The sequence below is a fragment of the Callithrix jacchus genome, chromosome 11 (genome assembly GCF_049354715.1).
Source record: "Callithrix jacchus isolate 240 chromosome 11, calJac240_pri, whole genome shotgun sequence".
In the NCBI taxonomy this organism is placed as follows: Eukaryota; Metazoa; Chordata; class Mammalia; order Primates; family Cebidae; genus Callithrix; species Callithrix jacchus.
Genome location: NC_133512.1, coordinates 77,353,688 through 77,376,208, shown reverse-complemented (window position 1 = coordinate 77,376,208; position 22,521 = coordinate 77,353,688). Strand labels below are relative to the sequence as shown.

The 22,521-nt window shown below is 38.1% G+C and overlaps 1 protein-coding gene across 3 annotated transcripts in view; it reads right to left on the bottom strand.

The window, feature by feature from the left end:
- Nucleotides 1–1,095: 1,095 nt before the first annotated feature.
- Nucleotides 1,096–22,521, bottom strand: part of PIK3CG (phosphatidylinositol-4,5-bisphosphate 3-kinase catalytic subunit gamma) — a 44,257-nt gene continuing 22,831 nt past the window's right edge. For all 3 annotated transcript variants that reach the window (XM_078342096.1, XM_078342097.1, XM_035254074.3), the window contains one exon: nt 1,096–5,744. In XM_078342096.1, the coding sequence (XP_078198222.1) occupies nt 5,466–5,744 (279 nt within the window). In that variant the 3' untranslated portion in view covers nt 1,096–5,465. The remainder of the gene's footprint in view (nt 5,745–22,521) is intronic.

The following is a 22,521-nucleotide window of genomic DNA, read 5'->3' as shown; positions in this document are numbered from 1 at the left end:
CTTTGATGACACTATGTACTTTACTTATTGAAGTATTAGTCCTTTTTATATATTAAGAATATTAGCACTTCATCACATATTTTGCATGAAATTAAATCTTTTTGTTAATAGCAGAAAGGAGATTGACTTACATAAACTCTGTGATCCTTCTGCTAAAAAATAAAAGCCTCCACAAAATTTCTGGTTATTGACACTATTTTAGTTCCCTAGGGATGGCAAAACAAAGTGCCACAAACTGGTGGCTTAAAACATTAGAAACGTGTTCTTTCAATTCCAGAGGCTAGAAGTCCAAAATCAAAGCACTGGCAGGGCGTGCGCTCTTGGAGCCTTCTAGGGGGGATCCTTCCTTACTTCTTCCAGCTGCTGGTAGCCCCAGGTGTTCTCTGGCTCGTAGATGCATCACTGCCTCCTAACATGGCACGCACTTGGATGTTACTTGGATTGGGGCCATTCTCATAACTTTGCCTTAACTTGATTATATCTGTGATAACTTTATTTGGAAAGAGTTTCCAAATAAGGTTACATGCACAGGCACCAGGATTGAGACTTCAACATATCTTTTTTGGGGACACAGTTCAACCCACGACAAACATCCACCCATTATGAAGTACCAGCTATCATTAGCATATTAGAAACATGGTATGGACTGGGATGAGGTCAGTCTTGCTTCATATTTGAATCCCCAGTACTTAGCACAGTATCTGGTAAGTAGTGTGTCCTCAATAGAGATTTTTTTTTTCTTTTGAGACAGGTTCCCACTCTGTTGCCCAGGCTGGAGTGCAGTGGCATAATCATACCTCACTCCAGCCTCGACCTCCTGGGCTCAAGCAGTCCTCCCGCTTCAGCTTCCTGAGTACCTAGGCCTACAGGCATGGACCAGTACACATGGCTGATTTTGTACTTTTTGTACAGTGTTTCACCATGTTGTTTCCTAGGCTGGTCTTGAACTCCTGGGCTCAAGCGATCTGCCTACCTTGGCCTCCCAAAATGCTGCAATTACAAGTATTAGCCACCATGCCTGGCCAAGGTGTGTGTTTTATGTTCCCCAGACACATGTCCTGAAATGAATCTTTGAGAATATGCAGACAAGCACCCAGACTACAACCAAATTTATTTACCAGAATTATTGGGTTGGATGAAACAGAAAATAAGCCAACAGAACACTTAAAAATACAAATTTATTTTCTTCATATTGTTCAATCTAATTATCAATTTATTTCAAAATCATGAAAAGCAAAGCCTGGCACACCAAATGCTAGGTCAGATTTGCTCTGGAGACGTACTTTCTAGATTATTTTTTGGACTTAACTTAAAAAATAATTAATTTGCATTAATATAGCACTACTACAAATATATTTGTGGTATAATACAAATTATACCACAGAATTCCTACAGGTAAACGTTTTAAAAACATAATTCATCACCTGAAAAAGATATATTCATCACCTGAAAAAGATATATTTATTACAGTTAAGTTTTTAAGTCAAGAGTTTTCTCTGAGAGTTGATATATTTTTTCTATAATGTCTCCACTTCCCCTTACTTTCATCGAAGTATCACTAAAGCCAGTCAAATGCAGTCCTGTGGGGCTAGGTCTACAACATCTGCTTAGGTTTATTTTAGTGGCCATAGTTCCAATCTAAGAGCAATGGGCCACTGTTCAGGTCCTAATGTACAGCCATAGAGATGAGGTATTTCGATTTGAACAGAAGCAACATTTCGACCCAGGCACTATATTTGCCACTCATGCAGACGTGGTAGACCATGTGTGCTAAAATGAGCATCAGAGCCATCATTCAGATGCACACAGTGCTGGTCTCATGGACCCATGCAGTCACACAGAGCCTCATGCTTGGAAGGGCACTGTGCTTGGTGTGACAACTGCTGTTGCCATCTTGAATTTCTTAATAACTTTTGAATGATGGGCCTGCATTTTCATTTTTCACTAGGCTCTGCAAATTATGTAGCCAGTCCTAGATACACACAAAAGTTGCTTGGCCTGATTCAGCTAACTTGGGATCTATGTTTTCATTTGGCATTGAAGGCAGAGCTGTGGGTAGTTCCCAGCAGCAGGATGATTCTAGTTCTAGAACATTTTTAAACGTATGGAAGTTGTTGGTCATGTAATTCACTGGGAACAGTAAAGGAAGGAAGCCCACAAAGATGATTTTTGTTTATGTGTAAGTCTATAGAAGTGAAATTATACTCCTTGGAATATGGAAGAATCAAGCCCAACTGTGAGATAGACATATATATATATATACACCTCCAGGTACTCAGGAGGCCATATATATATATATATGAGGCTGAGTGTGTGTATATGAGGCTGAGTGTGTGTATATATATATATGTATGTGTATGTATGTGGGGCTGTGTGTGTGTATATATATATGTATGTGTATGTATGTGAGGCTGAGTGTGTGTATATATATATATGTATGTGTATGTATGTGAGGCTGTGTGTATATATATATGTATGTGTATGTATGTGAGGCTGTGTGTGTGTATATATATATGTATGTGTATGTTATGTGTATGTATGTGAGGCTGAGTGTGTATATATATATGTATGTGTATGTATGTGAGGCTGTGTGTATATATATATGTATGTGTATGTATGTGAGGCTGTGTATATATATATATGTATGTGAGGCTGAGTGTGTGCATATATATATGTATATGTATGTGAGGCTGAGTGTGTGTATATATATATATATGTATGTGTATGTATGTGAGGCTGAGTGTGTGTATATATATATGTATGTGTATGTATGTGAGGCTGAGTGTGTGTGTATATATATATGCATGTGTAAGTATGTGAGGCTGAGTGTGTGTGTATATATGTATGTGTATGTACGTGAGGCTGAGTGTGTGCATATATATGTATATGTATGTGAGGCTGAGTGTGTGTATATATATATATGTATGTGTATGTATGTGAGGCTGAGTGTGTGTGTATATATATATATATGTATGTGTATGTATGTGACGCTGAGTGTGTGTTTATCCTCCTGAGTACCTTGGACTACAGGCACACAGCACTACACCTGGCTAATTTTTTTTTATAGAGATGGGGGTGTCACTGTGTTGCCCCAGCTGATAAGGGTGTTTTTAAAAAAAGTGTCCCTGTTGATTCTTCTTTGCAGCCAGGCTTAGGAGCCACTGAGATTAACTACAGGTAATTACAGGTGCCTAAGATAATATAAATAATTCCTCCCTAATCTATTTTTTTCATCATCAAGAACTTATTTCAGCAATTCAAATAAAAAGAAGAATCTGTACAAGGTCTGAGTTTGGCTATTGTTTATCAGAATAACGAAAACATTGTCTTCTGAATTAGAAAGCACTCTTCCTACCTTTCTTCAAAAGAATGGTAGGTAGTAGTTGGTCCAGAAGTGCCACAAAATGTCTATCTTCCATTTATAAAGAGGAATAAACATTTCATGATAGGGCATGGTCCTCTGTACAGGTGGATAGAGTGTGTGATTTTAAAAGGACAGGTTGCCCAAGAAGAGGAGTTTTTTTCTAGATACCTGTGAGACAGGGAAAAGCCCAAAGGGCAAAGAAGAGTCACCTAGACCTTCAAAGGCCACATAGGGCTTCCAACTCTGGCTGTGAATTAGAATCACCTAAAGTATCTAGAAAAAATATTGACATCTGGGCTTCATCCCACAGCAGTTAAATTACAACCTGGGAATGGAACTCAGGGAATGGTGTTTTTATTTTTTATTTTTATTTTTTGAGACAGGGTCTTACTCTATTGCCCAGGCTGGAGTGTAGGGGCATGATCATGACTGACTGCAGCCTCAACCTCCTGGGCTCAAGTAATCCTCCTGCCTCAGCCTCCTGAGTACCTGGGACTACAGGCACACACTACTACACCTGGCTAATTTTTTTTAAGAGATGGGGGTCTCACTCTCTTGCACCAGCTGCTAAGGGTGTTTTAAAAAAGTGTCCCTGTCGATTCTTCTTTGCAGCCAGGCTTAGGAACCACTGAGATTTTGCACACATTTAAAAAAAAATCTAGACTACCTCAAAGTCAAACAGGTATCTGTTTTGAAAATTTAAAAATTAGGTATATATTTATATCTGATTATATTTAAACACAGACACTGCTAACATAGTTTTTTCTATGTATGTAATGTATTAACTACAGGTAATTACAAAGTATTTTATAAATAATTTAATGGTCTCTGTCTCTCTAAGGTTGAACAATACCTCCAATAAATAACAAGACATTTAAGAGATAAAAATATTTTTAAAGTAAGATATTTCAATTATTTTTAGGAAATCTGAAGGATGTGTCAAAGTTTAAAAGTCCTTTAAATGGGAAATGGATAAGGCAAGTAGTGTCTTCCTAACTTGGAATATTTTAAAGATATTAAATATCTTCTTCCATTAAAAAAAGAACTGTTAAGGCCAAAGTTTAAAATTAAGGCATTTGGAAGCTAATTCATATTTTCTAGAATGCCTCCTTTAGTAAGACACTTCTAAAAAAGTCACTAAACATCTTTACAAAGAAGTACCTAAGAGTCTAATAATTCTTGAGAAGTAATTGTTTTTCAACGGATTTTTGAGTTCTAGAGTAAAGGTGTTCTTGGATATTTCACAAGTCTGTAAAGAGCTGTGGAAGCATCACAACTGATGAAAAAGAGAGGCAGGGAGAAAGGAAAGGAAGAAATGTACAGGCATAAAAGAGGCCCTGCAGTTACTTTCTGGTGCCATGCTGGAGAAAGCTATACTAACTAACTGTAATGGATAACTCACTCTTGTGGACAGAATTGACACAAAAGGTCTCATCTCTATTTTTTCATATTCATAACCGTGGAACCAGACCAGCAGAGTATGGTCAAGGCACAACAGTTCAGATTTCCCAGTTATGTTTGTGTGTCTCAGGTGTACATGACAAAAGAATGTAATTGCCAAAGACACTGAAAAGACTGACTTGCTTTCCTAGCTTTTAGCACACCACTAACACCTGCAGACACTAAGGGGTGTTTGGAAGCATCATTTAAGGAATGAAACAAAGTTTACAGTGATTACATCTTTTTCTTTAAAGAGCTTGAGGAACAAAAAGATAACCAAAATTGAGAGTAAACCCAGATGAAAATAGACGTCACCAATTATTCCAAAGAATTTCAAGAAGCACTCAACAGAAAGATAGTAAAAATATCAGGGACAATAAGGAAGTCAGTAGTCTGTTTAAACTGAGAATATTCTCCAATGCCACAGACAAATGAGAAAAAACAGACCTGCAAATAAGCCTAGTACTGAACATTACTTAACCGACCAATCAGGAATGCCAATATTATTTTTTCTCCAGGGAAGAGTTCAGCTAAGAAAAAAGGTATACTTCTGAAATGCCAGCTTTCACAATGTCTACTGCATTTGAAATCCAAGTTTGATGACTGATATGCTAATTTAAACCATAGGACACGAATTTGTTTTTAATTCTAGCCTAAAGTATTAGGCTGAATGTTTCTCTCCTTGTTTGATGCCAAGAACAAGATGTAGAAACCAATTAAATTGCACAGTCCATCCTTTGTCTCTGCAAACTTCGATCTGATCAAGAAAATACTTTTTAGCATCCTCCTCATTTTTCCCCACCGTGAGGGCATCCCGGATATATTCAATGTCTTCTTTGCTTGTTAACTGGGGCATTCCTGTCATCAGCATCATGGAGAACAGGATGATCAGTAGGTTTGTGTGATGACGAAGGGCTAGATAAGCCTTAACACAGATGTCCTGGATAAAGGAGAAGAGAATGCTGTTACTGTTGTTATGGTAACTAACACGTAGGCTGAAGACCACAGGCATATACTGAAATGTACATAGCATTACCTGTCCATGAGGAGAAACCACCACAAACAAGGTAGGTCCCTGACTTAGACAAAAAACTTGATGAGAAATTGTTTTTATAATCTCTTCAATACTTTAGTGTAGTCGCATATATCCGGGGAGTGTGTTCAAGGAAAACTAATTGATACAGACAAGTTTCATCTTATTTCTTACTCTACCTTTTTAATTCAGTTTCTTTCCCAAGAGATTGAGGGTAGAAATTTCTGTAATTTCTGAAGAGCAATTTGTCAGTTTTTGAACATCATACTAGAATCAATAAACTTTATGTAAGTGTAAATAATGTCTGCCAAGAGCTAATAAAGTCCAAAGAACTGAAGAAAATGTGTTTGAGATTTCATTTTCATCTTTATTTTACACTCTGTTCAATTCTAAGAAAACAGATGAATTAAGTTTTTACTGCCTGATTCTCAAAATTGCTGAATGAATTGAAATTTAACACAAATTCTGAACACAGAATGAGAGACAGGGCTTTAAAAAATGCTATGGCTGATGGCTCCCCAAAAAGCTTTGGAGCAGGTGAGTTAAGTCTGCTTATTAAGCAACAGGTATGATTATGCCATTTAAATTGTTCCAAAGCACAGAAACAATGCAAGGGTCTCAATTTTTACAGCATGAGAATAACCCAACCTTAATACCATAACTTGACAAAGATAGTATATTAAAGAAAACTAGTTAGTGATTATATATATACATATTTCAAATAATATTGAGTATAATGTTAAAAGAATAATATACCATAGCCAAATAAGGTTTATGCCAAAACTGAGAGATTAATTCACCATAAGGTACTGTATGAATATCTTTGATTTAAAAAATATATGACTTCATACGTCATTAAAATGTAATAATATGAAGAATTATCTGAAATTATAAAAATAATTTGACCCAGCAATCTCATTACTGGGTAAATACCCAAGGGATTATAAATCATTCTATTATAAAGACACATGTACATGTATGTTTACTGTGGCACTGTTCACAATAGCAAAGACTTGGAACCAACCCAAATGCCCATCAATGATAGACTGGATAAAGAAAACGTGGCACATATACACCATGGAATACTATGCAGCCATAAAATGGGATGAGTTCATGTCCTTTGCAGGGACATGGATGAAACTGGAAACCATCAATCTCAGCAAACTGACAGAACAGAAAACCAAACACTGCATGTTCTCACTCATAAGTGGGTGTTGAACAGTGAGAACACACGGACACAGGGAGGGGAACATCACATAATGGGGCCTGGGGGGTGGGGACTAGGGAGGAATAGTAGGGGTAGGGGGACTGGGGAGGGATAGCACTAGGAGAAATACCTAATGTAGATGACGGGGCAATGGATGCAGCAAACCACCACCATGGCATGTGTATACCTATGTACCAAACCTGCACAATCTGCACATGTACCCCAGAACTTAAAGTATGATAAAAAAAATTCTAAATAATGAAGTAACAGAAAACCAAATGAAGTATAAAATCAGAAAAGTGGGCCAGGCATGGTGGCTCACACTTGTAATCTCAGCACTTTGGGAGGCTGAGGTGGGTGGATCACTTGAGGTCAAGAGCTCAAGACCAGCCTGGCCAACATGGTAAAACTCTGTCTCTACTAAAAATACAAAAAAATTAGCTGGGCATAGTGGTGTGTGTCTGTAATCCCAGTTACTTGGGAGACTGAGGCAGGAGAATTGCTTGAACCTGGGGAGGTAGAGGTTGCCGTGAGCTGAGATCACACCACTGCACTCCAAACTGGGCGACAGAGTGAGACTCCATCTCAAAATAAATAAATAAATAAATAAAAATAAAAATAAAATAAAATCAGAAAGTGATGGTAAACTTATTATTTACAAATGACCTAATTGTCTTGCAACACTGAAGGGAAAAGGTTAAATATTACCATAACTAGTTTTTAATAAACTGGCTTTTTATAAAAATTAATAAAGAATGCTGTAAATAGGAGCCATAAGTTGGAAAGTAAAACGCAAAATCAGATGCTATAATCAATAGTAACAATAACATGATTCCTAGAATAAACACATAAAACATGCAGAACCTATGTTGTTATAATTTTTATAATTTACATTTATAATTTTTATAATCTTAAAAATTATAAAACTTTAATCTCTGAAGAGCAATGAGCCAGGTTTTGAACATCATACTGGAGTCAAATACACTTGAGTCATAAAAAAGAAAACAAGTACATGGAGCAAAATAGCATGTCCCTCAGTGACAAGACTGCTTATAATGATAAAAATATTCTTAATCTATAAACACAATTTCAACATAAATTCTTATTGGGTGTTTAAACTCAGGTATTGTTTTAAGTTCATCTGAAATAGAGTCTGAGAGAACATTTTGAAAAAGTATAATAATGAAAACTAGTGCTTGTCAAACCAGATATTAAACCACTATATAAAACTACATTATTAAAAACAGTGTGAACCATTATCTATTCTTTTCCCAAAAAGACAAGAAATTTTGTGGAACAGAAGTGAAACTTCAGAGACATACCTAAGTATATAAATATGATATACAATACATGTGACTTCTCAGATTGAGGGGGAAAAGATCTATTACTTGATAAATTGGACCAGGACAAGTGGCTCATCATTTGGGGGAGAAAATAAAATTCTACTCCATGTGATATACCAAAAATAAATTCCCAATGAACTAAATGTAAAAAGGTAGAATATTTAAATAATCATGGAGTGGGAAGGGACTTTATGAAGATGACTTCCATGGTAGACTCTATGAGGAAGAGATGGTGAGACTGCAGAAACTTAAAAATTTTGAGGAAAATAAAAAGCTATACATAAAAGAGGATTAATGACAAAAGAAACTGTGTTTGCAACATTCAGATCACTCTTTCAACCTCAGCTCCCTAATATTTCTTAAAAATCAGTAAGAAAGAGATAAATGGTTAGCTAGAAATACAGGCCAAAAACATAAGAAGATTCACACTGTAAGACATAAAAACAGATAAACCTAGAAAAAATGCAACCTCATTGATATTCAAATAAATGTAAAATGAAATGGAAATATTTACCTACAAACTAGACTTCTTTTTAGTCTTTTAAGGCTAATACCCAAGGTTCACGTTTTATAAGCTGATGGTAGATGGGCATACACATAATGTTACCAGCAGACAATTAGATTAACATGCATCAAAAGCTTTAAAGTGCTTATAAATGTTATATAACTTAATTGTGGTGGTGGTGACCTGACTGATGTATTTGTCAAAATTCATAAAACTGTACACCTAGAAACGGTGATTTTATACCTCCAGCAAGCTGCAGTAGACTACAGGCCCACAGCACAGACCCTCCACCCTGGGCTGATTGCACTGAGCCACAGCTGACCTGCATCTCTCTGGGGTAAAGTCCCCAGGTGACAAGCAAATGACCCTTGGCCACAACCACTACCAAAGTTCCTTCCTCTACTGCCTCCAAATTGGGGAAGGAACATAAACACTGAGATTACCTGAGAGCTGCAATGGGCATCCCAGGAGTGCCAAGTCATGATCTAAAGCCAGCACTCAAGCGGGAGAGAAACCCACACTTTCAGAGCATTGAAAAGGAACATAGCTGCAACTGTGAGGAAACATGGGGAGCATACAACAAAGCAAGAGTCTACCAACTGACCAATAAGCCTAAGTGCCAGCTGCTGGATCATACCCCAAAGCTTCAACACCAAAAATGCATCACTAATATCCTCCCTCTGAAACCAGGGACAAGAAATCAGCTTCAAATAAAGACCTTGCACAAAGCCTTGGCCTGATGAAAACATCCAGAAAATAATTCTATTATTAGCTGGGAATAGTGGAATATGCCTGTAATCCCAGCTACTCAGGAAGCTGAGCTATAAGAATTGCTTGAACCTAGGAGGTGGAGGCTGCAGTGAGCCGAGATCATGCCACTGCACTCTAGGCTGGGTGACAGAGCAAGACTCTGTCTCAAAGAAAAAAAAAAAAGAAAGAATTCTATTGACTGTACTCAGTCTATACTGTGGTTAAAGGAGCATCCACATGCAGACATGAGAAAGGACCAACACAAGAACTCTGGTGACTCAAATGGTCAAATTCTCATATGTCCAAACAATCACACCAGTTTTCCAACAAGAGTTCTTAACCAGGCTAAACTGGCAATAATGACAGACACAGAATTCAGAATTCAGCAACAAAGATCATCAAGATTCAGGAGGACGGCAAAACCTAATCCAAGGAAAGTAAGTATCACAATGAAGTGATGGAGGAACTGAAGGATGAAATAGCTGGTGTGAAAAAGAACCTATTGGGTCTGACAGAGCTGAATAATACAATACAAGAATTTCACAATGCAATCACAAGTATTAATAGCAGAATAAACCAAGCTGAGAAAATAAGCTCAGAACTTGAAGACTGGTTCTCTGAAATAAGACAGTCAGACAAAAATAAAGAAAAAAGAATAAAAAGAAATGAAAAAAAAAAGACAACACCTCTGAGAAGTATGGGGTTATGTAAATAAGCCAAATTTACGAATCACTGGTATCCCTGAAAGGGAGCAGGGAGAAAGCAAACAACTTGGAAACATATTTCAGTATATTGTCCATGAAAACTTCCCCAAGCTTACTAAAGAGGCTGATAGTCGAATTCAGGAAATACAGAGAACTGTAAGATTTTACACAAGAAGATCATCCTCAAGATACATAATCATCAGATTTTCCAAGGTCAAAATCAAAGAAAGAATGTTAAAGGCAGCTAGAGAGAAAGGACAGGTAACCTACAAGGGAAACCCATCAGGCTAACAGCAGATTTCTCCACTGAAACCCTACAAGCCAGAAGAGATTGGGGGTCTATATTCAGTATTCATAAAGAAAAAAATCTTCAACTAAGGATTTCATACCCAGCCAAACTAAGCTTCCTAAGTGAAGGAGATATAAAATCCTTTTCAGATAAGCAAATGTTGAGGGAATTCATTCCCATCAGACCTGCCTTACAAGAGATCTTGAAAGGAGCACTAAATATAGAAAGGAAAGGCCACTATCAGCTAATACAAAAACAGACTTAAACACACAGACTGGTGTCACTGTAAAGCAACCACACAAACAAGCCAACATAATAACCAGCTAACAGCACAATGACAGGATCAAATCCATACATATAAATACTGATCTTGAATGTAAATGGGATAAATAGCCACTTAAAAGACATAAAGCAGCAAGTTGGATAAAAAAGCAAGACCTGATGGTATGCTGTTTTTAAGAGACCCATCTCATGCATAATGACATTCATAGGCTCAAAATAAACAGATGGAGGAAAATATTCCAAGCAAATGGAAAACAGAAAAAAAGCAGGGGTTACAGTCCTAATTTCAGACAAAACAGATTTCAAACCAACAGAGATCAAAAAAGACAAAGAATGGCATTACACAATGATAATGGGTTCAATTCAACAAGAAAACTTAACTATCCTTAGTGTATATATATATAAACTATTCTAAATATATATATATATATAATCCAAATAAACACAATTAGAAATGAAAAAGAGAATGTTACTACTGACCCCACAGAAATAAAAACAACCATCAGAAACTACTACAAATACCTCTATACACACAAACTAGAAAACCTAGAAGAGATGGATACATTCCTGGACACATACACCCTCCCAAGACTGATCCAGGAAGAAAGTGATTCCCTGAACAGAACAATAAGAAAACCTAGAAGAGATGGATACATTCCTGGACACATACACCCTCCCAAGACTGATCCAGGAAGAAAGTGATTCCCTGAACAGAACAATAATGAGCTACAAAATTGAATCAGTAACAAATAGCCTACTAACCAAAAAAAAAAAAAAAAAAGTATCTAGGACCTGATCAAGTCACAGCTGGATTTTACCAGAGGTACAAAGAATAGCTGGTACTCTTCCTATACAAACTATTCCAAAAAACTGAGGAGTGACTCCTACCCCGGCTTGTTTTATGAGACCAGTATCATCTTGAAACCAAAATCTGGCAGAGACACAAAAAAAGAAAAATTCAGGAAATATCCTTGGTGAACATCAATACAAAAATCTTCAACTAAATACTTGCAAACAGAACCCAGTGGCACATTAAGAACTAATCCACCATGATCAAGTAAGCATCCCCAGGATGTAAGGTTGGTTCAACATATGCAAATCAATAAATGTGATTCTCACATAAATAGAACTAAAGACAAAACCACATGATTATCTCCACAGATGCAGAAAAGGCTTTTGATAAGATTCAACACCTCTTCATGTTAAAAATTCTCAATAAACTAGGTATTAAAGGACATACCATAAAATAATAAGAGCCATTTATGACAAACCCACAGCCAACATTATATTGAATGGACAAAATCTGGAAGCATTCCCCTTGAAAACTGCAAAAGATAAGGATGCCCTCTCTCACTACTTCTATTCAACACAGCATTGGAAGTCCTGGCCAGAGGAATCAGGCAAAAGGAAGAAATAAAGAGCATCTAAATAGTAAGAGAGGAAGTCAAACTATCTCTGTTTGCAGAGATGACATGATTTGATATCTAGAAAACCCTATAGTCTCTGCCCAAAAGCTCCTCCAGCTGATAAACCAATTTCAGCAAAGATGCAGGATCCAATATCAGTGTCCAAAAATCACTAGCATTCCTATACACCAACAACAGCCAAACCAAGAACCAAATCAGAAAGGCAATCCCATTTACAATTGCCATGAAAAGAATAAAATACCTAGGAATACAGCCAACCAAGGAGGTGAAAGATCTCTACAATGAGAATTATAAAACACAGCTCAAAGAAATCAGAGAAGACACACAAATGGAAAAACATGCCATACTCATGGATAGGAAAAGTTGATATCATTAAAATGGCTATGCTGCCCAAAGGAATTTACAGATTGAATGCTATTTCTATCAAACTACAAGGAAGATTCTTCACAGAACTAGAAAAAACTATTTTAAAATTCATATGGAACAGAAAAGAGCCCAAATACCCAAGGCAATCCTAAGCAAAAAGAACAAATCTGAAGGCATCATGTTACCTGACTTTAAACTATATTACAAGGCTATGGTAACAAAAACAGCATGGTAATGATGCAAAAACAGGCATGGAGACCCGTGGAACAGAACAGAGAGCCCAGAAATAAGACCACATATCTATGACCATCTAATCTTTGACAAAGCTGACAAAAACAAGCAATAGGGAAAAGACTCTATATTCAACAAATGGTGCTAGGATAACTGGCTAGTCATATGCAGAAAACTGAAACTGGACCCTTTCTTTCCTTATGCCATACACAAAAATCAACTCAAGATAGATTAAAGACTCACATATAAAACCAAAAACTATAAAAGCCCTGGAAGACAACATAGGCAATATCATCCTGGATGTAGAAATGGGCAAATATTTCATGATAAAGACACCAAAAGCAACTGCAATAAAAGGAAAAATTGACAAGTGGGATCTAATTAAACTTAAGAGCTTCTGCACTGCAAAAGAAATTATCAAGAGAGTAAACAGACAACCTAAGAATGGGAGGAAATATTTTCAAACTATGCTTCTCACCAAGGTCTAATATCCAGCATCTATAAAGAACTTAAATTTAAAAGAGAAAAACACACAATCCTATTAAAATATGGGCAAAGGACACGAACAGATACTTCTCAAAAGAAGATATACATGCAGCCTATGAGAAAAGCTTAACATCACTGATCATTAGAGAAATGCAAATCAAAAGCAAAGTGAGATACTATCTCACACCACTCAATGGCTGTTATTAAAAAGTCAAAAAATAACATGCTGGCGAGATTGTGGAGAAAAAGGAACACTTATATACTGTCGGTGGAGTGTAAATTAGTTCAACCATTGTGTAAGGCTGTGTGGTGATTCCTCAAACTGCTAACAGCAGGACTACCATTTTGATCTAGCAATCACATTGCTGGGTATATACCCAGAGGAATATAAATCATTCTCCCATGAAGACACATGTACAGAAATATTCTCTATAGCACTATTCACAATAGCAAATACATAGAAGCAACCTAAATGCCCATTAGTGATAGACTGGATAAAGAAAATGTGGTATATATACACCATGGAATACTATGCAGCCCTAAAAAATAATGAGATCATGTATTTTGCAGGAACATGGATGCAGCTGGGGGCCACTATTCTTAGCAAACTAGTGCAGGGACAGAAAAGCAAATACTGCATGTTCTACCTTAAAAGTGGGAGTTAAATGATAAGAACTTATTAACACAAAGGAGGAAACAACAGACACAAGCCAAAAATAAAAGTTAGAAGAAAGGGTGATTTTACTGTATGTGAACTATGCCTCAATAAACTTGGCTTTAAAAACATCTATATCCTGTACCCAGCATCTTCCATGCTAGGAATCTACCTTTAAAATTACTTAATAGGCTGGGTGCAGTGGCTCATGCCTATAATCCCAGCACTTTGGGATGCCAAGGCAGGCAGATTGCGAGGTCAAGAGATTGAGACCATCTTGGCCAACATGGTGAAACCCCGTATCTATTAAAAATACAAAAATTAGCTGGATATGGTGGTGCATGCCTGTAGTCCCACCTACTCAGGAGGCTCAGGCAGGAGAGTCACTTGAACCCATGAGCCGAGATGGTATCACTGCACTCCAGCCTAGGGACAGAGCAAGACTCTGTCTCAAAAAAACCTCCCAAAACTGAATAATTTTTCAGTGATTTATCTACAAGGATGTTCATTAGAACATCGTTTAAAACTGTGAAAACTTGAAAGCAATCTATTAATAAATGCCCTATAAGACTGATAAAAAATACACTGTGGAAGAATATTTAATAAACATATAAAAGTGTTTATGTTAAGAAGCAGGTACAAAACAACATATCCCATTTTGGTAAATTAACACAAAATACTTATATAGAAAAAATAGATACATTTATAGGACAAAATATTAATAGTGAGTTTTCTTTTGCTTTTAGCTACTATTATCCGTGACATCTGTATGTGGCAGAGTAGCTGCAACGCTAATTGAGGTCAGGCTTGTATTATTCTGCCTGTCAAGGCTGGGCAGGGTACACATCACCCTGTGCAATATAAAAGCCCATGTACTATTCTGGCATTTTCTAAGTGAGACGATATACATAAGGTGCCCAGCATGCAGGCTGGCACATGGTGAGGGTGCAATAAACGTCAGTCCTCTCCCTTGCCTACCATCCCCTCTGCATTTCCTCCCTGCTCACCAAGAAGCGGGAGACTTGTGTGGGCTCTTGCTGCTGCTGCCCAGTCATCACTTGTCCCCTTGAAGTAGTCCCAGTGCATTAGTGCTCTTGCATTCTTAATGACTCCACTTATGTCCGGAAATTATTTTCTTCTGCTCATCTATAGGACCCACTGAGGTCTCTCTCATTTCTTAGTAATTACACAGGCTAAGTGCAGACTTCACCCCAGGCAACAGCCTCATTAATTTGCCAACTTGCACAATTTTCACAAGGACATAGATGGGGATGCCTTTCGGTTTTGAATTAGAATATGTTCTGATTTTTAATTATTTTCCATCCTTCTATACACTGGGGGATCCACACAAATCCCCTGCTGTGTGAGCCCACCGTGTGGTCAAACTCTTTTTAATAGAAAATTTTTGAGGAGAGAAATTAACCCGGGGCCAAGTTATTATAACACCAATTGACTGGCGCTCGGTAAATACTTGTTAAGTGGTGACGCAGGAGTTCGCTGATCCCTGCTGGACCCAAGGAGAGGCCTTAAAGGAAAGAACTGCCCTGCTTTTCTTGAAGGCCTTTTCACTCACATTAAGAATTTCTGTTGATTCTAATTTATTCAGATAATTGTAATTTTCACACACAAGGATCTCTATGAGAAAGAATTTTCTTCCCCAGTTTAACTGCATGTCCCATTCTTGTCAAACAGTGTCTGGATTCTGACTGGCTGCACACACTGAGAGACTTGGTGCCACTTTAATCGCCCTTTTCTGAAAGCCAGTGTGTTGTGAACAACACAGATCCCCATCAAGCTGAATGAATTCCACTTTTGGCTTTATCACTGATGAACTATATGTCCCTGGAGAAGTCACTTAACCTCTTTTGAATGTAGATTGAGAAATATAAGAATGATACCCATTTCATATTGTTGTGGTGAGATTTAAGTGCTACATCTAAGTAGTTGGCTATGCTTACTAATCAACAGCACGAGGAGCTGCGTTATTGAATACACACACTGCTCAATGCTAAGGAGCTCATTGTCTATCTAGACCATCTGCCCATAAAGTCTTTCAGATAGTAAAGGCCTAGCCGGTGAGGGAGGTTGGAGTGGTGGATAAGCCACACTCCAAGCAGTGTCAAAGGGAGGCTGTCATGGTGCTGGCCCACTAAGGTGGGCAGGATGGAAGCATACAGCAACACTGGCTTCCTGCAGGTGGTTCTTTCACCATGGGGGCACAGCTGAGCACCTGCCTTGCCCACTCAGCCCCAGAAGTTTCATTTCTGCCCTTTGCATTCAGCCACAGGGTCTGTGGGAGCGTTCTGACACTACCTTGGCCTAGAGGCCTGTGGTTTCAGGGACTATGAGGATGTGGTCTGGGGAGCTCAGGTGAAAACACAGAACATAGGCGTTATTGGCTGTAATTTTCCCCTCTGCCAGGGCTGCCTCTCCTTGACCTCAAACATCCTCATTCTATCCTTCTCAACTGACTGTTGAAGGCTTTGTATTATTGAGAGAGAAGAGTAAGGGAAAAATCTGACAGTGGAGACTTGGTTTAATGCACTTGTTAATGAGTACAAGTGTGAGGAACATTATTATTAATGCCATTAGCTAGAACACTCTCCATTAGTAGCTAATAAATAGATTGAGCCTACGTAGTACAACTGCTCTCAATTCATTGTTGATTCAAATACCTTAATTATAGCATCTAGTACTAACAGAAAGAATTGTTTTTACAAAGCTACCGCCCTCAGAAGTCTTGGGAACAAAGGACTTCATTATCATTTCAGGGCTCAACTTTTACTTGATTTGCTAACTGCCCCAACTATCAGTTCACTAAAGTGAAAACGAACTACTTCTATATACAATCTACTGATTTATTAACCACTGATGAGCTGTGGCTGCTGCAGACTGTCTGAGGTCACATAAAACACTTTTTCTTTAGATAAAAATTCTCCATTTTCACCTAGAACTGAAGTGGAACCTCATTTACTTTTCCTAAAAAGTAATGCTGCCTCTGTCTGCTAGAGGAAGGAGACAGTGGATAAAAAACATTTCCGTCAAAGGCACAGGATTTTATTTTGTTTTATTATTATTATTTTAAACATTGGCTAGCCAAAGTCTTTAGGAATTATTTTGGCAGAACTAATAATCACTGATTATTAGACCTAATAGTGTATGAGAGCATACTTTCTGGTAAATCAGCAAGAGGAGTGTGTCTAGCATTTGGCCATGCATTTGTTGAGTTTGAATTAGGATTCTTATCTATAAGTTCTTGGAAAATGATTCTCAGACTAGTTCTGTTTACCAGGGGAAGGGCTCTATTGCCATCTTCTCAAATATTTAGTTAGAAGCACATTAGAAACCTAAAGGCTAGAATAAGTTATTCTACTTTAGTCAATATTGTGAATAGTATGTACGTACGTGTGTGTGTGTGTGTATGTGTGTGTGATACATCTTCCAGCCTTGTTCCAAAAAGGACTTAAGGTGGACTATCTGGAGATACAAAAGTCAAAATAACATTAGTTAGTTAGAAGTGGGTGAAAAAGGAAAGGAAATAACAAGGAAACAAACTACAATGGGTTGAAGAAGGAGACTAATTTAAAACTGTATATTCAAAAGTCCTATATACAGTCATGTACTGCCTAGCAATATTTTGGTCAACCATGGACTGCATATATCATAGCAGTTTCATCAGATTATAATTCTGTATTTTTACTGTACCATTTGTGTTCAGATATGTTTAGATCCACAAATGCACACCATTGTGTCACAACTGCCTACGGTATTCAGTAACATGCTGCACAGGTTTGCAGCCCGGGAGGAACAGGCTATGTCATATAGCTTAGGTGTGTAGTAGACTCCTTCTAGGTTTGTGTAAGTTCACTCTGTGATGTTTGTACAATGACAAAATTGCCTAATGATGCATTTCCGTATGTATCCCCACTGTTAAGCAATGCATAACAGTACTTGCCATGAGAAGTGTTCAAACAGATCTCTAGCTAAAAGGAAGCTAATCTGTTACTGCCGTCAGTATTCAGAAGATTTAAAAGACAAACCTCTTTATTTAGGAGAAGCACAGCTTTTTTAGAAACTAAGACCTATAGAAATTTCACAAGTTTTTGAAAGAAAGAAAGTGTGTTTGGTAACATGGAAAACAATGTCCTTGATAATATTCTATGTTAGACAAAATTTTCTGACAGGAACTAAATATTGAGAGAATGATGCCAGTTAAAAGGATATTCTCTATTAGTGTTTAAAAGTAACAGGGGTCTAATATCTTAGGCTGATAGATGAATGCATAAATCCAATCTAAGGAGATCTTTCTGGTTTTGGATTTATATCTTTTCCAGAATAGTGATTTAAATTTGACAAGCTTAATAAAATCCTAACAGTTTGACAACCCCACAAGTCTGCATATGGGGGAGATATCACACCAACATATTCAAACTCCTACAAATGGCTGATACTGGACCCTTCTTTGAGGATATCTCCCAGTGCATGACATGGAGAGATAATGAGTATTGAAAGTCTTCACTTTGAGACAGAGGGTGCTGAGCCTGGCCTAGTCAGTGGGTTGGGGTACAGATCCCAAGATTCCCAAGAGAGAATCCTTTATCAGCTCAGTCCATTATGGGTGATAGATGAACTGGTCATCTCCTGCTTGACCTATAATAGACCTTAATTATGGTAATTTGTGATTAATTGAGTGAGCGCCAAATGACTGCTTTGCTTTGTGCTACCCTCCGCCCCTCTAATCCGGCCTATGTGCTGTGACTCAAATTCTGCTACACCTCAGAAATATCTATGTTCTATCCACACCAGGTGAATGTACTTCTTGTTTCTAAATACCAATTGTATGTCCTTTTCTAACTTCATGCACTTGCTCCTGCTGTTTTTTCTATCTGGATGTTCCCTCCTTTCCCTGTGTCTGCCTGGAAAATGGAAACTGAATTCATCCTTTAAGCCCTGAGAAAAACTCATGCTTCTCTGAATAGCCCTTTTCTATCCTCTAGGGCAGGATTAATTGCTCTCTCTGCAAACCACTGTGGACACTCTTAGCACAAAGTATTCCTTAGCACAAAGTTGTGTAAGTAGCTCTCTTGCCATGTACAGGGTCTGATACCCTATAGATAATCTGCATATATATGATGCATGACTGCTTAATGTTCAGAAGCCAAGTTCAATTTCAGACAAGATTCATTACTTTAAAATCAGGATAAATTAGGGAACAATTGTATTTGAAAGAGACCAAACTAGGAAAATATCCTGCCTTGCCAAAGGTGGTACCTGACCCTTCTTTGTGCCTGTCATGGTGTCTAAAATGTAGTAGGTATTTAGTCAGGATGTGTTGAATTAGTGTCCTGTTTTGGTTATGGTGAATAAGCCCTAGTAACTACAATGGACTAAAGCATCCAGCCTAGCAGGTTATAGGTATAGACAGGCACGAGGGCTACCACACAAAGGAAGGGGAGATACAGAATAGTAACAGGAAATGATGCTAGATGGCCACAATCCTGGAAGAGTGCCAGATAACAAGGTCTCTGTGGTCCCTGTGGGTAGGCTTGGGAGAATACTTGAGTCTCTAGCAAGAAAAATGACTGGAGGGATTAGGGTCCTTGTTCTAGCAGCTGGGTAACAAGCAGAGGGACCTCTGCAGCAGGAACTGAAGCAGAAGGAGTTAATACAGTGTGGGACCCAAGAGTAGAGCTAGACCACGGAAGAGATGGACTCTGGTTGAATAAAGGTCCTTAAAAACTTGCTGAGTCAACCCTGCATAGAGACTGGGCATGTGGCTGAGCCTCCAGGTTGGAGGCTTAGGTATATCCTAGTATGGGGATAAGACTGCAGACCTGGAAACAGGGAGGGCTGGATAAAACTGGCAAGAAAATTTCCACAGTCATCCTAGATTAAAATAACACAATGAATGGGCTCCAGACTTTCCTCCTATAAAATGCTTCTTAAGAGTGACATCTAGGGGCAAGTGCCTTTTAAAGACACTCCTCAAATGACGTGCTTTGCATGGATGGGTCTGTGGACTGTTATTTGGCTCCTCTGATGACTTCAGATTTGCTTGGTGCCTACTGTGTGCACAGAACATCTCCAAAATGCTTGTTTATAAAAGAACAAGTTGTTCCTGGTCTTTGACCACTGCCCTGTGTTGAATGCATACTATATGTATATATTCCATGCCCTGTTCTCTTGGCAAAGGGTACTGCTCTGACTGGAAAGAATTATGTAAGATTTATGTCAATAAGGAAATCTCCACAAAAATGTGAATATGTACCATATTACACTCACTTATTTGTATTATTTAATGAAACATTAGATTTCACAATCAGATTTAGTTCCTCAATGTACACATGTTAAACCTGCCTCCTGAAGGTTTATTACCTCCATGTGATGATGGTCTGTCCATCTGGGCCTGAGTTACTGTGAGTCCATAACTCACAGAACACAATGTATGATATGGAAGGAAGTCACCCCAGAGGTTACCCAGTCTAATCCAGCTCCTCCCCTATTAGGTGCTATCCTTTTACTGCTCCACTCAGTAAACACCTACTGAGTGCTTACTGTGGCTCAGGCCCCTTGTGAGGGACACAGGACACATGTGGCCCTGCTGCACAGAGCTCACTGTTGGGATAGGGAAAGACAAACAGCAAACTGGTACAAATAACTGTATTTTATGATACATGCAATGAAGGACCTGATAGGGGACTGTGGCAAAGAGTGACAGGAGGGAACCCGATTTAGAAGACTGCTCTGAGGAATAACATTTATGCTGAGACCACAAGGCAACACAGAGCATTCTGGGAAGAAGGCAGTAGGTAGCTGGGATCAGGGAAGATGTGGAGGAAGGGCGCAGTGATGAGGGAGCAAGTGAGGGGGACAGTGTAGGGTGAGGCTGGAGGGGTAGGGCCTCCTCACACAGGGCCTTGCAGGTCAAGCTTGGATATTTAGAATTTTTTTTTTTTTGAGACAGAGTCTCACTCCTTGCTAGGATGGAGTGCAGTGCAACCTCGGCTCACTGCAACCTCTGCCTCTCGGGTTCAAGTGATTCTCCTGCCTCAGTCTCCCAAGTAGCTGGGATTACAGGCATGTGCCACCACGCCCAGCTAATTTTTATATTTTTAGTACAGACAGGGTTTCACCATGTTGGGCAGGATGGTCTTGATCTCTTGACCTTGTGATCTGCTTGCCTCTGCATCCCCAAGTGCTGGGATTACAGTTGTGAGCCACTGTGCCCGCCCAGATATTTGGATTTAATTCAAAATGACAAACTACCATCCCATGGATGTTAATCAGCCGCACTCAGTTTGAAGAGATGAACATTATATCTATTTCTTAAGTTCAGTTTTTAAGCAAATTCTGATTAATTTACAATCTTCTAAGAGACTAAGAGTTAACTGAATGAAGGAGGAACTTTTAAATGTTGACAGTATTATCTGTGGAGAGCAGAATAACGGATTTTTATATCTTTTGGTATTTTTAATATTTTGCTGGCTCTTGATTTTAATAAACAGCATTTACTAGTTTAAAAATTTAAAAGAAACAACACATTCTCACGTTAAAAAATTAGAAGCCAAATTGCATTTGCCAATGATATATTTGTGTATTACATATATTCTATAACTGTTCAGTGAAATTTAAAATAATGTGGCCTAGAATAAATTACCAATGAGTAAAAACTCTTTTCTTTTTTATTCCTCCCATGAGGAAGAATTTTCTATGGAGAATTTATCAAAATTGTCATCGTTGAAATGTATTTGTTTAGCCTCTGTGTGTAGCATACTGCTCCAAAGGCTAACAGATACTCCTGAGCTCAAATGCTAGGCCTTGGTTTGTGTTTCTCTATCTAACTGTAGCTTGTTTCTGAACTCTCCCCTATTCTAGAAGTAATTGTGACTATGGTCCTAGACTAAAGTAGCTCCCTTGGGAAGCAGAGAGGTGGAATGCAGTAGAGCTTCTTTCAATTCCTCTTACTTCCCTGCTCAAGCCACTAGTTAGGTATGTTTTCCTTTGTGGACCAGGTTTACCTCACCCTTAACAAAAAAGTGAGTCAACTTTTCTCCATTGTTCCTAACAGGTTATTCAAATATGCAGCATGTATTAGTTAACCTCATCAATTCAAAATAAGTGATTCACTGGAAATGAGGACGCCTTTAATTCAAAATGCAAATGTATACAACATTTCCCAGCTTCCCTAAAAATGGCAGCTTTATTATACAAGATTCTGAGACACTATTTGGAGAGTTTAGAGATGTGCTCCCTAATCTTGAAGAACTTCAATTCTTAAAGAAAACATAAAACCAAGAAACAGAAAATCCTTTTGGAAGGCTTAGCAGTATGTAAAAGAAAAAAAAAATCACAAGGTCAGAGTCAAATGATGAAAATATCTGCTGCCCATCTTTGTCAACGTGTAAACTTTGGAAATTCTGCATATATATAATTTAAAGC